This window comes from Bos grunniens, chromosome X (genome assembly GCF_055505025.1).
Source record: "Bos grunniens cultivar Pamir isolate PY7600 chromosome X, Bosgru_T2T1.0, whole genome shotgun sequence".
NCBI classification, from domain to species: Eukaryota; Metazoa; Chordata; class Mammalia; order Artiodactyla; family Bovidae; genus Bos; species Bos grunniens.
In genome coordinates, this window is record NC_141194.1 from 111,054,179 (window position 1) to 111,071,330 (window position 17,152).

Genomic DNA, 17,152 nt, shown 5'->3' on the forward strand with positions numbered 1-17,152 from the left:
TGCTTCACTCACATCTCAAGTGTGGTACTCAAGCTTTTAAATACTTTATTTTGCATTAGTTGCATGTGATCCACATTTTAGTAGCAATAATCTATCTTAAACAGCATTAAGAATTCCTGGATCAAAATCAATTCTGATGCAAACTCAAATATGTATTGTACATTGTGGGTTTCTGTGATGAAAATATTTGACAATCCAAACTGGAATTCATCTATAGTAAATAACCAGTGCTACCTCCTAAAAGCAATTATCGGCACTGAACTCCTAAATTTTTAAATCCCTTAAAAAGTCCAAGAACATACCAGAAAGTTGAACTTTGATTTCAGAGGTAATAGCCATACACAAAAAAATTAAAAGCCTGTAAGAGGTGTTGTTGACTTGGATGCTGATGGCTCTAGGAGGAGGGTTCATTCTCTTTCTCAATCCCTGGTCCAATACGATTGGTGGGGTAACTATAGAGCTTGGAAGAGTGATACTGACCATTGGTGGCAGAGGAAAGAGCCAGGCAGAGCAGATCTGTAAGATGCTGGATCTCTATGAGTTCTGAGGGAATTGACAGGGTCAAGGCCATTGCCAGAGGCTGCCCTTTTCCACCTCATTCTGCTCCTCTGATCTGTACCAATCTCAAACTCTAACAGCTAAATACAGCAAGAGTGGGGATCAGGAGATCTTTCTGGAGGGTGACAGGAAGGAATCTCTGTGATGTAATTATTCTACTAAGAAAGACACTTCCAAATAAAAAGTGAATCAAGAAAATAAAAGAAGCTAACAATATAGCTGTCAAATGACAAAAAGAAATCAAAATGAAAGTCCACTAAGATCATTTCCACAACGGATATAATAGCCACCCTAATGGGTGTCAGGATTTTGTTTTTTGACAACATGAAACTAGAAAGTGGTATTTGAGAGCTTTGCCTGTTAGCATTTTTGAGCACTCAGCTTTGAAAGTGTTGCCTGGTAGAGGGAAATGTCATGGAGTTGCCCCTACTTATTCCTACTCAAGGAGGGTTGGGGGCCTCCCACACCTTTCAAAGCCTTGTCACATGGAAATAAATGATCAGTACTCAAAATGGCAAATAAGGAGTATTCTCCATTCAATTACTGGCCTTCTGAATTGGCTGGCTTGGCAAATAGTCTTCATATGCTACCCAGATATGGACCTGTACAGAACTCTGGGTCCACCACAACTCTGCTCAATTCCTCTGCTCAAAACTGGCCAAATATGGTAGCATGTGACAGGAACAAAAGGTCAGACAGAACCTGCATGCTTAGCTTCAACTCCAAAGCTCCCCAAAGCAAAGCAAGAGTTGGAGTAATTTCTGATGTAGGGTTATGCATCTCTCAGGCCTTTGTGTGCATCTCTTGGGCTGCCCACTTCCCTTTTTCCTGTGCATCTAGCATTCCATCACTGAGTCAAGGTCTATCAGCTGTGTGTGAGCCATGGTTCAATTTCTAACCTAACACGAAACTCAGTTAACATTGGGAGAAGGACCAAAGGATGCAAGAAATGGAGAAATGCCACCCTCTGTCTTAGAAGCTGTTATTCCATTGGCAGTCAGGAGCCCAGGCCATGCACGTGGGCCTGAGGTGGAGATGTGATCTCTTTAGACCTTTACATTGCTTTTAGCTTTCAACAACCTCACTGCTTTGGAAGGGAGGGGCTAACAAGGTAAGCCCACATTCAACAACAAAGCAGTGCTTGTCATTGTGGGCATAATTCATAAGATCAAATCAAAACCTAAACTTTTCTGACTGACTCTTTTGGAAGCAGCAGAAACTCTTTCTCTGGGGCTGGGGTGGGGCAGGGGCAGGCTGGGTTCTCTGCAGGCAGTGTTCCACCATCTGGTGCCCCCTTCACACTCTAAGCTGCCAGGCTGGAGCATACACACAATGTCACTTTGCCCCGTGGGCCCAGGTTGTGGGATTTAACAACTCCCAAAGGACAGAAGAGGTTCAAAGTACAAACAGACTCAGGAGAGGTTTCCATAAAGCTGGGGTGATGGAAACAGCTATTAATGGCTGTGGGACCATTAATGGATTTGAGAGAGGGAAGCTGGGGAGGGCACAGGAAGGAGGGACAGTGATTCAGCAGAGCCCCTTAGGCACATCCTTTGCTCACCCACTGGGTCACACCTCTGACCCACAATGCTCCTCTGGCACCATCCTGCCCTCAGTGACAATGCTGGCTATAGGCATTAGGGCCACAGCTGAATGGGGCAAATCCATTGTGACTTGCCATCTGCCCTAGACAGTTTTTCTATTTTGCAAACTTTTCATTTGTGGTCATAACAGTAGCTGAGTGCTTCACTTTCAAATCTGTTTTAGGTGTGGAAGTGGACAGCCTCTCTGTGAGGTGGTCTATATTTTGGGTTTGTATTAATAGATATTCATAAGGAGTTACAGTTTAAAGGAAGACAACCCAATGATTTCTTTCTGTCCTCTTTATGACTCTTTGAAAACTGAAATCAGATTCCTTTCCTTGCTCTACAGTGACAAATTCACAGGTATTTCAATGAAATTTAGTATTAAAAAATTATATACTTCACTTTTAAAACACCTCATTTGGGGCATTCTGACTTCAGTTGAGTTCACTGTTTTTCAGGTATGTTAAAAGAAAACGAACAAACAAAAAGCCAAACAGCAACTTGCAGGAGGTTTATGAAAACGGTTGCCTTTCTAGCTTTCATGAGTCAATTGTTAAGCAATTAAAAATTAAGGCTATTGATCACCATAAAAGAGGCATCAGAACTGGGGGGGGGGGGCGCTTTTTGCATTCCTGTAAATTCTGGTGTTGACCTCACTGAGTAATGATTACTCCAGGGGCAAAATGTAATGATGCCTCATTGCAACGTGACATCTCACTCATTCTCCAGGTTCCCACAGAAAAGAAGCTTGATGTTTAAAAGGTTAGCATTTGATAGGCAGCACATTTAAAACTTCTGCTTTTGGCAATGGGATCATACTTATCAATAATTACCTTAAATGTAAATGGGTTGAATGCCCCAACCAAAAGACAAAGACTGGATGAATGGATACAAAAACAAGACCCCTATATATGCTGTCTACAAGAGACCCACCTCAAACCAAAGGCCACATACAGACTTAAAAGATATTTCATACAAATGGAAACCAAAAGAAAGCAGGAGTAGCAATACTCATATCACCTAAAATAGACTTTGAAATAAAGGCCATAAAAAAAGGCAAAGAAGGACACTACATAATGATCAAAGGATCAATCCAAGATGTTAACAGTTATAATATATATGCACCCAACATAGGAGCACAGCAATATGTAAGGCAAATGCTAACAAGTATGAAAGGGGAAATTACCAGTAACACACTAATAGTGGGAGACTTTAATACCCAACTCACACCTATGGATAGATCAACTAAACAGAAAATTAGCAAGGAAACACAAACTTTAAATGATACAATGGACCAATTATACCTAATTGATATCTATAGGGCATTTCGCTCCAAAACAATGAATTTCACCTTTTTCTCAAGTGCACATGGAACCTTCTCCAGGATAGATCACATCCTGGGCCATATAATCTAGCCTTGGTAAATTCAGAAAACTTGAAATCATTCCAAGCGTCTTTTCTGATCACAATGTGGTAAGATTAGACGTCAACTACAGGAGAAAAAACTATTAAAAATACAAACATGGAGGCTAAACAACATGCTTCTGAATAACCAACAAATCACAGAAGAAATAAAAAAAGAAATCAAAATACGCATAGAAACAAATGAAAATGAAAACACAACAACCTAAACCTATAGGACTCAGTAAAAGCAGTGCTAAGGGGAAGGTTCATAGCAATACAAACTTACCTCAAGAAACAAGAGAAAAATCAAATAAATAACCTAACTTTATACCTAAAGCAACTAGAAAAAGAAGAAATGAAGAACCCGAAGGTTAGTAGAAGGAAAGAACTCTAAAAAATTAGGGCAGAAATAAATGAAAAAGAAACAAAGGAGACCATAGCAAAAATCAACAAAGCCAAAAGCTGGTACTTTGGGAAAATAAATAAAATAGACAATCCAGTAGCCAGACTCATCAAGAAAAAAAGGGAGAAGAATCAAATCGACAAAATTAGAAATTAAAATGGAGAAATCACAACACACAACACAGAAATACAAAGGATCATAAAAGACTACTATCAGCAACTGTATGACAATAAAGTGGACAACTTGGAAGAAATGGACGAGTTCTTAGAGAAGTACAACTTTTCAAAACTGAACCAGGAAGAAATAAAAAGTCTTAACAGACACCATCACAAGCATGGAAATTGAAACTGTAATCAGAAATCTTCCAGCAAACAAAAGCCCAGGACCAGACAGCTTCACAGGTAAATTCTACCAAAAATTTAGAGAAGAGCTAATACCTATCGTACTCAAACTCTTCTAGAAAATTGCAGAGGAAGGTAAACTGCCAAACTCATTCTATGAGGCCACCATCACCCTAATACCAAAATCAGACAAAGATGCCACAAAAAAAGAAAATTATAGGCCAATATCACTGATGAACATAGATGCAAAAATCCTCAACAATATTCTAGCAAACAGCATCCAACAACATATTAAAAAGATCATACATCATAACCAAGTGGATTTTATCCCAGGGATGCAAAGATTCTTCAATATTCAAAGTCAATCAATGTAATACATCACATTAACAAATTGAAAGATAAAAGCCATATGATTATCTCAATAGATGCAGAGAAAGCCTTTGACAAAATTCAACATCCATTTATGATAAAAACCCTCCAGAAAGCAGGTATAGAAGGAACATACCTCAACATAATAAAAGCCATATATGATAAACCCACAGCAAACATTATCCTCAATGGAGAAAAATTGAAAGCATTTCCCCTAAAGTCAGGAACAAGACAAGGGTGCCCACACTATCCACTACTATTCAACATAGTTTTGGAAGTTTTGGCCACAGCAATCAGAGCAGAAAAAGAAATAAAAGGAATCCAAATTGGAAAAGAAGTAAAACTCTCACTGTTTGCAGATGACATGATCCTCTACACAGAAAACCCTAAAGACTCCACCAGAAAATTACTAGAGCTAATCAATAAATATAGTAAAGTTGCAGGATATAAAATCAACACACAGAAATCCCTTGCACTCCTATACACTAACACTGAGAAAACAGAAAGAGAAATTAAGGAAACAATTCCTTTCACCATTGAAATGAGAAGTATAAAATACCTAGGAATAAATCTACCTAAAGAAACAAAAGACCTATATATATAGAAAACTATAAAACACTGATGAAAGAAATCAAAGATGACACAAACAGATGGAGAAATATACCATGTTCATGGATTAGAAGAATAAATATAGTGAAAATGAGTATACTACCGAAAGCAATCTATAGGTTCAATGCAATCCCTATCAAGCTACCAACCGTATTTTTCACAGAACTAGAACAAATAATTTCACAATTTGTATGGAAATACAAAAAAACCTCGAGTAGCCAAAGCAATCTTGAGAAAGAAGAATGGAACTTGAAGAATCAACCTGCCTGACTTCAGACTATATTACAAAGCTTCAGTCATCAAGGCAATATGGTACTGGCACAAAGACAGAAGTATAGATCAATGTAACAAAAATAGAAACCCCAGAGATAAATCCACGCACCTATGGACACTTTATCTTCAACAAAGGAGGCAAGAATATACAATGGAGAAAAGACAATCTCTTTAACAAGTGGTGCTGGGAAAACTGGTCAACCACTCGTACAAGAATGAAACTAGAACACTTTCTAACACCATACACAAAAATAAACTCAAAATGGATTAAAGATCTAAATGTAAGACCAGAAACTATAAAACTCCTAGAGGAAAACATAGGCAAAACACTCTCTGACATAAATCATAGCAGGATCCTCTATGACCCACCTCCCAGAATATTGGAAATAAAAGCAAAAATAAACAAATGAGAACTAATTAAACTTAAAAGCTTTTGCATAACAAAAGGAACTATAAGCAAGGTGAAAAGACAGCCTTCAGAATGGGAGAAAATAATAGCAAATGAAGCAAATGATAAAGAATTAATCTCAAAAATATACAAGCAGCTCATTCAGCTCAATTCCAGAAAAATAAATGACCCAATCAAAAAATGGGCCAAAGAACTAAACAGACATTTCTCCAAAGAAGACATACAGATGGGTAACACATGAAAAGATGCTCAACATCACTCATTATCAGAGAAATGCAAATCAAAACCACAATGAGGTACCATTTCACGCCAGTCAGAATGGCTGCTATCAAAAAGTCTATAAAAAACAAATGCTGGAGAGGGTGCGGAGAAAAGGAAACCTTCTTACACTGTTGGTGGGAATGCAAACTAGTACAGCCACTATGGAGAACAGTGTGGAGATTCCTTAAAAACTGAAAATAGACCTGCCACACGACCCAGAAATCCCACATCTGGGCATACACACTGAGGAAACCAGAATTGAAGGAAACATGTGTACCCCAATGTTCATCGCAGCACTGTTTACAACAGCTGGGACATGGAAGCAACCTAGATGTCCATCGGCAGACAAGTGGATAAGAAAGCAGTGGTACATATACACAATGGAATATTATTCAGCTATTAAAAAGAACACATATGAATCAGTTCTAATGAGGTGGATGAAGCTGGAACCTATTATTCAGAGTGAAGTAAGTCAAAAAGAAAAACACCAATACAGTATATTAATGCATATGTATGGCATTTAGAAAGATGGTAATGATGACCCTGTATGTGAGACAGCAAAAGAGACACAGATATAAAGAAGAGACTTTTGGACTCTGTGGGAGAAGGCGAGGGTGGGATGATTTGAGAGAATAGCATTGAAACATGTGTATTACCATATGTGAAATAGATTACCAGTCCAAGTTCAATGCATGAAACAGGGCACTCAAAGCCAGTGACCTGTAACAACCCTGAGGGATGGGTTGGGGTGGGAGGGGGCTTCAGAATGGAGAACACATGTACACCCATGGCTGATTCATGTCAAAAGTATGGCAAAAACCACTACAATAATGTAAAGTAATTAGCCTCCAATTAAAATAAATAAATTAATTTTAAAATAAAAGGACCTGTGACATGTTCTGTGAGGTGGAGGACCATTAATGGTACTTAGAAATCAAAAAAGAAACTGAGAAAACAATACAATTTTTGATAACATCAGTACCAAATTCTGACTGTTTTCCAAAATGGACTTTCATTTCCTCGCAATCGAGAGTAGTTAAAATTTGTTCAACATGCAGATGTCAGTCCCTAAATTATCAAAATCTATATTACACTGTATCTAATTTTATTTCCTTCATAAGCAGCTAAAAAGTGTTTCCCCAAACTAAACAGTTCTTTGCTGTCCAATTTTTAAAAAGAAAGGAAACACTAAGCTTGTACATACAATCGTGCTTAAATACAAAATAAAGATGCTTATTTAGTCAGATGTTCTTATCTCTGGTAGAGAAGGTGCGTGGAAGGTGAGGCCCAGCTCTGATTCAGAGGCTCTTTGAAATCTGACTTGCTTGCCCCGCTCCTTGCTCACTGCAGGCCAAAGCTTCCCCCAGACACCTTCCTCTTGCATTTCAGCAGGATTAACCCTTGAAGCAAAATCTGTGATGCTTTTCACCAGAATTAGTAAGAGACAAATGCAAAGAAACTTTTCTCATAACACAGGGGGTGTTGCCCTGCCTCTTAGCCTCAAAACGGCAGAATTAACAGAAACAGATGAAAAAAAGACTTCAAGCTCAAGGTCATAGGCCCTTCCTCGACAATGTTTGGTACATCTGATTCCAAGGGGATTGGGTATTTTGGCAAGGTAGTGGTCACGTGCTTTTAGAGGGTCATGAACGACATACAGGCTAGGAGCAGACTCACTTGCTGCCATCTTGACCGCCTGCCTCCAGTGGAAAATGGAGCCGCTGTCACTCTGACAAGGGAAGGGAATTCTCTCAGTCTAACTAACCTGGTTTTATAATTTTGGTTTTCAGTGGGCGGTCGCAGGGTGAAGGGATAGATTGTCATTTGCAGCGCAAAGCTGGCCCTTACTCGCCTTCCCATCCATTCTGTCAGCCTATCAGCAGCAGGCCCTCTGCATCTAGATGCTGCAGGTGGCCCTTGGGCTGCGGCAGGTGGCATGGTTGGGGTCCAGCTGGTGCAGGCAGAAACGGGCACTCCTGACTCCTCCTCTGCCCGCCTAAAGTCATCCTGTGGTCCCTTTGTTACTCAGCACCCACGTGGGGATGGTGCCACCGCTGCCTGGCTCCCAGCATTCCTGCCATCTCTGCTTGGAGGGAGAAGGGCCAGCACTGTCCCCTCCCCATTGGCCAGGGTGCTCAGGAAGCTGCTCTTCCCCTTTGTGGGGTCACCAGTCTGTGTCCACCCCTTGGCTGCTCCTCAGCCACCTGGTAAATGTCTTCCCTGACACCCACACTGGGAGGGCACTCCCCACCCCTCCTCTGCAAGCCACTTCCCAACCCTGAAGCCAGAGAGGTATTCTGAGTTTCCAGAACTTTCAACAGCAGAGATAACTTCGGCAGAGCATGATCATGTGCCAGGCCCATGCCGAGCATGCTGACCTCATTGCATTGAACACTCCCAGCAACCCCATTCGATAGGTATACTAGCATCTCCATTTCACAGATGGGGAGACTGAAGCCCAGAAAGGGGACAGAGCAGGCCAAACAAAGAAGTGGCAGAGCCAGGATTTGGATCCCAGTCATCCAGGCTCCAAGCCCAGCCCCTGGTTCACCTCCTGCCAAGACCCAGGGGTCAAGGCCACAATGTTCCTGGCTCTGAGCTGTCTCATTCTAAGAACAAGAGGGACCCACAAGTGAGGGTGACAAGAGAGCCTCCTCTAGGTCCCATTTCAGAGCCCCCTCCCAGGCCTAGCCCTCTAGGAGGGTGGATGGCAGTTTTCCTCATGAGCCCACGGCCTCCACCACTTTTGGGGGCTCACTGCTCCCTGAGGCCCAGAGATGTGCAGCTTGGAGTTAAAGGCAGAAACCATAACAGACCCAGGCAAGGGCTTGTCTAGCCTTCGCCAAGGCAGGCTCGGGTCCCCTCTCAAAATCTGTATAAACCATATCACGGGCCTCTATGGTCTATTTCTCTGCAGCTGCCCCCTTCCCCTCGGTTGCCTTGGCCTGCCTCAAGATCAGATTTCAGGCATTATTCCAAATGGCCAACATCTACATCCCTCGTCCCTGAGTTGCTACCCATCCAGCTCTGCAAGCCCATGTGCACCTAGGGTGCTCCTGCTGCCTCTTGCCACTCTGAGTCTTCCAGAGCACAACTCCCATCTCCTGGACAGAACTGTTTTATCTTTGAGTAAATGTTAGTGTCATCCTCCAGTGGCTTGATGCTAAAACTGAAGTCCTAACCCCGATTTTCACAATGCCCTAAGGCATCTTCAATAGTTTTCAGTGAGAAGGGGCATGCAATTATTAAAGCAAATTTCATTTTGCTTCACTTCAGTTAAAAACAGAAATCACCCAGCCTTGGGAGTAGGGTGGGGAATGCAGTGAGGAGATTTAGGGCCATTGAAATTCAACACACCAGGGCTATGTGTCTCGACTTCAAAGTCCTTCCCTTAGAAATCATTGGTCCACATCCCTTATCTGTAGTTTCAAGGCCAAAAGCTCTGAAAGCTTATTCTGTTTTTGTAAATTTGGTGCCAAAATTTATTTGGGAGCAAAACTTGACCCGGGCTCGGTTAAATATTCTTATTTCTCTGCAAAAATAATAAAATGCTACCCCAGATTCCACCACAGGGTTGTGTGATATTTGGCATATGCAGCATATTACCTTGCTTAAATCCCTAAAGTTCTGAATTGAGAAACACATCTGATTCCAGGGCTCCGAGACCCAAGTCTGGGAGCCTGGGCTGGCCCTGCTGAGCTGCAGAGTGTGGGCCAGGCTGCACCCCGAGTATGCTTGGTTCAGCATCTCTTATCTTCCAAGGCCATCAAAATGAAGTCCAGCCATTTGCCCAGGTTCAGCTGATGCTCAGAGGGCTTAAGTGACATTGCTCCTGGCACACTGTCCACACAGTGATGGTGTCTGGACTGGAACCTCAGTCCGACTATCTCCAGTGCCTCTGCCACGCTTACCCACTGCCCTGACACCAGATGGCATTTACCTTTTACCTCCAATGCAAGCAAGCAGTTCATTGAAATTGGATCAATCACTTAGCTGGTAAAGTGGAATCCCCCAAATTGAGCGAGACTAGTTTGCAAATAAGAAAGCGCTCCTATCAACAACTGGATTTGGCATTTCTGCTGACTCGAGAATTGCTTTCTCATGTTCCATTTAGAAACTACTCTTTAAGGCAACTATGATCTGGCTAAAAATGAATGCCCAATCCTCCTGCTACCACCCACAGAGGTGTGATGAGCTAGTCAATGCCAAAGAGGAGGACAAGAGTGTTTTCTGAGTGTTGGTTTGGGTGGTAGTAAAGCGTGGCCAAGTCCACCATGGTGGGAGCAAGAAGCATGGACTTCCTGTCCGTCCTGCAGGTGACCATGCTAAACACTCACCTCTTCCTTTCTCCCAGCTTCTCCTGATCACGGGACCAGCACTGAATTCTTAGGACTCTAATTCAATGTGGAAAGGCCACAAGAAGGAACATAGCCCCACAAAGAGAACCAGATCTAGAGACTCAGGCCTAGGAGACAGTCATAATGACAGCAAGCATCTGTTGGCAGTACTTTAGGTGCACTGAATGAACACATTTACTCCTTGAACAACCTACCATCACACCTGCTTTGTGGACGAGGCAGAAGTGAGGAGGGTCAGGCAGGATAGGCCAGGCCCCTGCATGCAGGGTTATGAGTGTGGCCTCTACAGCCACACTCCCTGCTCTGGCCCCGACTGGCTGTGTGACTGCGGGCAACTCTGCGGACTTCTCTGTGCCTCAGTTTTCTCAGCTTTAAAGGGAATGCTAACAGCCTCTACCTCTGAGGACCACAAAGAGAAGCAGGAGGGAAGAACTGGGTAGCACACTCAGCCCCAGGCAGCAGGGGCCCAGAATGCGGCCCCTGGCAGCGGTTGTAGCCCCTTGGGCTTGGCAGAGGTCACAGGTGTCCCTCCTGGCCTCGGGAAGCTCAGCCACGTGCTCCTTCTCCCAAGCCTTTCCCCAGCCCCACCTAGGGAATCAGCTGTGGGGGGGGTGGGTAGATTTTCAAGACCCTGAACATTAAGGATTCTCTCTCTGAGCCAGCTGCTCCGGCTCTGAGGCAACACAGTCAGACAACAAACACTCCCCACTGAAAACAAAAGAAACCAAAAAAGCTCACAATCTTAGATGGTGACACGGCTCCAGGCTGAGGATGCTGCCTGATAGGATAAGGGTCCCAGTGGTGATTCAGCTGGTGCTCCATCGAGCCAGCCACGGAAGTCCACGAGAACAGTTGGCAACACGCCTACAACAAAATCAAACCTAAGTGCTCCTGAACTGTGGACAAGGGCTGGCCGCTCACCCTGGCCTCCCCCACGGGTGCACCCAACCAAAGACTGATCCTTGGTGTGGAGCGCGTGGCTCATGAGGCTTCATGAAACCTGGATGAAAAAGACACGGTCTCTCTCCTCCTGGTACTGTCATGGCCATGGTCACCCAGAGCCCTCAGAAAAGAGGTCAGTCTTCCCAAGGAGTATCCCTCACGCTGCTACATACCCAAGCCTAGCACTTTACAGCCACCTCCTCAGCTTTTCTACAGAAGAAACAGGCAGGGTGGGAGACCGAAGTCCTGGGGGAAAGCTTGTGGAAAGCTTTCTAGCAGGGGGAATGGTGCCTGAGCCTTAGGAGCTGTAAGAGTGGGACAGGAAAGGAAAGGTGGGCAGGGAAGGCTACACACAGGCAATGGTGGGAGTCAAGGTCAAGAGCACAGAGTGAGCCAGTTGTAAGCACTTAAAGACCTGAAGGACACTGGTCTAAGGAGATAGATGGAGCCAGCTGATGGGCCTCCAGAATTTTCTGAGCAAGTGTGAACATGATCAGGTCTGTCTTATAGCAAGGTTATGCTTAGAGAAATGGATGTTTTATTGGGGCAACGAGTTTAAGATGGTTTATTGGGCAAAGTGTATGAGTTTGAACAAAGATCAAGAGAGCAATGGTAAAGAGGAAGCATGAAGACTGGAGCCGGGGCAGGGAGACACCTGATGTGGCTCCCACTGATCGATCCCTGCCTCCTGGTACCCTCACTACCTTGTGGTTCCCCACTAGTATTCACCACTTCATGCTCAAGTCTAATGAACAGAATGTTGCACACGTGATGCAATGTCACTTTCCAGACTAGGTTATACAGACTGGGGCTTTTGACTCACTGGCAACCTCCCCTCAACCTCTCTAGCTGGCATATTCTCTCTTGCTGGCATATTCTCTCTTGCTCACTCTGATGAAGCTGGCTATCATGTTAGGAGAAGCTCTGTGAAGAGGCCCATGTGGCAAGGAATCAAGGGAGGCCTCGGGCCAACAGCTCATGAAGAACTGAGGCCTCAGTCCAACAACCCATAAGGAACTGTTTCCTGCCAACAACCACAGCAGTGAGTTTTGAAGCCAGTCCTCCCCAGTTGAGCCCCGAGATGACCGCAGCCTTGTGAGAGACATGGGGCCAGAAGGCCTGCTAAGCCGTGCCAGGATCCCCAGCCCACAGAAACTGTGAAGTATTAAATAGTACACGTGTGCTGCTTAAAAGTGGTTGTTTCAGGCCAATTTGTTACATGGCCATAGATAACTAATACAGACAAAGATCAGAGCATGAAAAATGGAAACTGTGATAGATATCACCTGGTGAGAAGTAGGTGAAGTGAGTAATTGAAAAGACTGCAGGAGAAGAAAGAGAAGTCATAGGGGTATTGAGAAAAGCACGGGCTCTGGGGCAAGACCGCCTGCCTTCAAGTTCCTGCTCTGCCCCTTGCTAACTGTGTGACTCTGGGCAAGTCGTTTCAGTGCTCTGAGCCTCAGTTTCTTCATCTGTAAAATGGGGATGTAAGAATAACTACTTGACACATCTCCAACCTTTTCATTTAGGACCTGCCTCAGCATCTGGTGCAGGGGTCAACAAACAGCACACTGCCCAGCAGACATTCACTGTGGCGCTTCTAGAAGGCCCAGTTTGCAGCTTTATGCCAGCAGGGACAAGATTCAAGTGCTTAGAGCAATTTCCTTGCATCCTATGAAGTCTTCACTGGTCCTGGGTGAGGGAACGTGCCTCATGGCCCAGTTCAGGGGAAGTGGATCTGTGCAATTCTGACCTGTCTGCCCTGGTTCCTTCCCCTGGCAGCACCTCTGGGTGCAGTTTTCTCCCAGGGAAGCTAAGTGACCTGCACAGAAAGTGAGACTATAACCTTGGCCTCCTTAATATTGTGCTTTGACTGTGCAGAATAAGCCAACTTAAATAGACTTTTTCAGAGTCAAGCCCAGTCTCTAAAGAGCTAGAGCCTGAATTTGCCTCCAAAGCCGGCTCTCAATAGCATGAAACACAGTTCTTATTTCCAAAACCAAGGGACAAAACCAGAGATGAGATTGGCTTACCTGTCTGGGCAGAGAAGGCATGGAATCCCCCAAGGCCAGAGACCGCTGAAAGCGCTGTGGTTGCTGTGTCACGTGCTGCAGGAGGAATGAAGAAAGATCCGGCTGCTGCTGCAGCTGCAAGGTGGCCGTGGATGAGGCCGTGGCAGAAGAGGCCGGTGGTGGTGTGGGCTGCTGCAGGTAGTGGAGCAAGGCAGGCTGCCGAGATGTGGTGGGCACTGATGGCATCTTCTGGGGGCCTGGCTCAGACATGAAATGTGACAAGGGCTTGGTGTGGCCGAAAGTAAAGGGCTCTGAGGCTCCTGGGCTGGGGCTGCTCAGGTCCTGCTGCATGATCATGCTCAGGGTTTTGGGCTTGTAGATAGCACTGGCTGGTGGCTGTGGCTGGCAGAGCGGATGAGCGGAGGTGGTGAGGCCCTGGATCAGGGGGCACTGTGCAGTGAAGGACTGCTGGGGCAGGCTTGGGCTGGACAGTGTCTCTGGGCGATAGGGGGTTAAGGGCCCCGTGTTGCTGGTGGGCAGAGCAGACATCAGGTGCCCCTGAGGGTGTTTGACGGTAGAGGACATCAGGTTGGCAAGGATGGAGGTCTGCGTGCTGAATGGTGGCGGCTGCTGGAGCGTGGGGCTAGGGAACTTCTCTGGCGCATAGGGCCTGGCTGGCCCAAGGACGGTGCTGCTGCTGGGTGCCAGGCTGGACAGTAAGGTATTGGGAGAGCCCTGGAGGGTGGTCCCCGGCAGGCTGCTCGATGACATACAGGACACCATGAGCCCCTGAGGGCTGAAGGGCGGCAGCGGCTGTGGTGAGACCACAGGCACTGGCTGGTAAGGTGGGGAGAGGCCAGGAGAAGGCAGGCCAGACCAACTGGTGGTGGGGTCCAGCTGCTTCTTACTGGAGCCCTGCTTGCTGGCCGCCAGCGCTTTCAGCTGGTGGGCATGATGCCACTGAGACACTGGGAGTGGCGGCAGGGCAGCTGAGAGTGTCACCTGGGCCTGATTCTTGGCCTGCCCAGTCGAGGAACTTGGGGAGGCCATCTGCTTACTGGCAGGCGTAATTGCATAGCTGAACCCCGCAGAGGAGGGTGGGATCTGAAGCGACACCCCAGTGTCCAGGCTGCAACTGGAAGCAAAGTCCTTGCTGGAACTGAGGCTCTCCAAGCGTGGCATCTGAACCGTGGGCTTGGCAGTCGCGCCTAAGGTTGCCGGTGGGTGGTGTTGTAAGACCAGCGGTTCTTCCGGCTTGGTCCCCAGGATTTTCTCAAGATCGAGCTCACTCTGAGAAGATTCTTGAATTTCTGTGAGCTCCTCCAGCAGATCTTGAAGTTCCTGATCCACAGCCGGTGCGCTGTTGGTTTTGTCATAGTAAGGAATAGAGGGGCCTTTCACTCCCATTTCTGCTGTCGGTGGCCCTGCAAATGGTGGGCCCATGACACTGCCGTTCCTGGGGCTATTGTCCAGTAGTAACGGATGGCCAGGGGCTGCCATTGCTGTAGAACCAGGGTTCATGGGTAACGCAGGAACTTGCAGCTGTGCACAGGCTGTGCTGGGATGGGCACCCGGGCCCATCGAAAGGGTGACATCCTCAAGGCATGGTCTCTTGATTTGATTAGGGTAACCCTCGTCGCCCATGCCTGAAAGCTGGAAATCTTCTCCTTCCTGTCTCCGCTTAGTGGTTCCCTGTGCCTGGGAGAGAAAAGAGGAGACGGAAGGAAGAGGAGAGAAAGAAAGAAAGAGAGAGAGTGTTTATAAAGGCTTGGCACATTAATGCTATTGGACAGGAAACTTATAAGATAAAACAGATGTGTCAGTTTCAAGACTTACAGTTGTGAAAACTATACAATATAGTCTATTTTTAGAACCATGATGCTTTTTTGTTGTTTCATTTAGCCTATCTTGCTGGATTTCAGATAAAGCATTATGCTGCCTCTGTAACAGTTTTAGAAAGAGTTGTACAAACTATATAATACAGTCTATTTTTAGAACCATGATGCTTTTTTGGTTGCTGTTTCATTTAGCCTATCTTGTTAGATTTCAAATGAAGCATTATGCTGTCTGCACCAAACAGTACAGAAAGTCACGCATAGGATTTTCTCTGCCCTTTTGGAGGAGTTTTCGGGCAGATGTTGGAGGGCAAAGAAGAAATTGCTAAGCAAGTTGCAATTCACACCTGTTTATGGATAGCCTGATTTTTAAAAATCAAACCATGAGGTACACACTGAACATACATACTGAACATTTTTAGGTTGTTTCCCTGTCTTGGGTTACATGCATCAGGCTCCAGTGAGAAAACTGGCTACAGCACAGGCTTTGGAGGAATGAAGTAGACCTGGCATGTTCTTTTGGGCAGCTGTCTGAGAGACACTCTTTGGAGAATAACAACGTGCAAAACAGTCACTGTAGCAAGGCTCTGTGCATCTGTACATATGCATACACAAACACTTCCAAGGACACACACTGGAAGAGCATGCGTGCAACTCTGTGGAGTGCTCATCTCTCGAGGGTGACTGGCAGCTCCATTTAGTCTAGTCTCTGTATTTTTAAAAATATCGATCGTTTTTAACGGGAATGACTTGTAATCCCCCCTCAAATGTATAAAGCTTCCCAGGTGGCTCAGATGGTAAAGAATCTGCTTGCAATGCAGGAGATGTGGGTTCAATCTCTGGGTTGGGAAGATCCCCTGGAGAAGGAAATGGCTACCCACTCCAGTATTCTCCTGGAGATTCCCATGGACAGAGAAGCCTGACGGGCTGCAGTCCATGGGGTCGCAAAGAGTTGGACACAACTGAGCGACTAACACTTTCACTGTAATCCCTCCCCCCAAATATGCAGCTATCTAAATAAGAAATGCCTGTGTGCAGATGCATCATCAGGTTGGGGCAATAGGAAGCAACAGGGAATGGCCCTAGTCTGTGATGTGCACTTGGGGGAGCTGCCTACCATTTATAAAAGTCTAGCCTCCAGGAATACAGCAAAGCACTTAGTAATGCAGTATTTCTTACTCATTTAAGGCTCATACGGTCATCCACAGCTGACCTGTGAGTGACCATGACCTGCATGTGAAAGTGAAGGGGGTGGAGCACAGGATTCTGTGGAAACCACCTAAACGCCAATGCTGGCAGCTCCATTTCCCCTGAAGCCCTTTCCCATGAAGAAACCTCTTTCTGACTTGGCAGGCTCACCGGGGCATCCAGTGATGGTCCTGAGACATGCCCTCACATTTGGCTCACTGGAGGGCCAAGGCGTGTGTGTGTGGGCCACCCGCTAGCGTGACAGTAGTTATGACTCTCACAGCAGAGTGGACGTCAAAAGAGGTCCCCTGGGGCTGCACATCCAGGGCCTTGCTGCCCATCGGATTCACCTCGAAACCCCCAGCTTCCTGGCTCTACCACCACTGTCTCCTCCAGGCTGAGGCCCAGGCCCCCAAGCTCTGTCACAGCTCCCTGGCTAATTCTCAGTGGACCGCCAAGTTGATAACCACCAGCCTAGAGCATGGGTGGGGCAGGATGGCCTAGAGCCCTGGTGTCAAGGCAGACATGACAATGCATTGGCCTCAACACAGAATCTCTGAGTCCTGAGTTTGTTTATATAATCAGTGTCCTTTTAGTTATCATC

The 17,152-nt window shown here is 45.7% G+C and overlaps 1 protein-coding gene across 11 annotated transcripts in view; it reads right to left on the bottom strand.

The window, feature by feature from the left end:
• The window catches only part of MAMLD1 (mastermind like domain containing 1), a 119,504-nt gene that overhangs the window by 22,557 nt on the left and 79,795 nt on the right, over window positions 1–17,152 (bottom strand). For 8 of the 11 annotated variants that reach the window (XR_015158382.1, XR_015158380.1, XM_086386281.1 and 5 more), the window contains 2 exons: window positions 13,547–15,223; window positions 11,310–11,435 (listed from right to left, as the gene is read on the bottom strand). Coding sequence is in view for 8 of the 11 variants with exons in the window: in XM_086386281.1 (XP_086242407.1) it covers window positions 11,310–11,435; window positions 13,547–15,223 (1,803 nt within the window). In the remaining 3 variants the exon portion in view is untranslated. The remainder of the gene's footprint in view (window positions 1–11,309; window positions 11,436–13,546; window positions 15,224–17,152) is intronic. The other 3 variants (XR_015158381.1, XM_086386285.1, XM_086386288.1) reach the window with 1 other exon arrangement.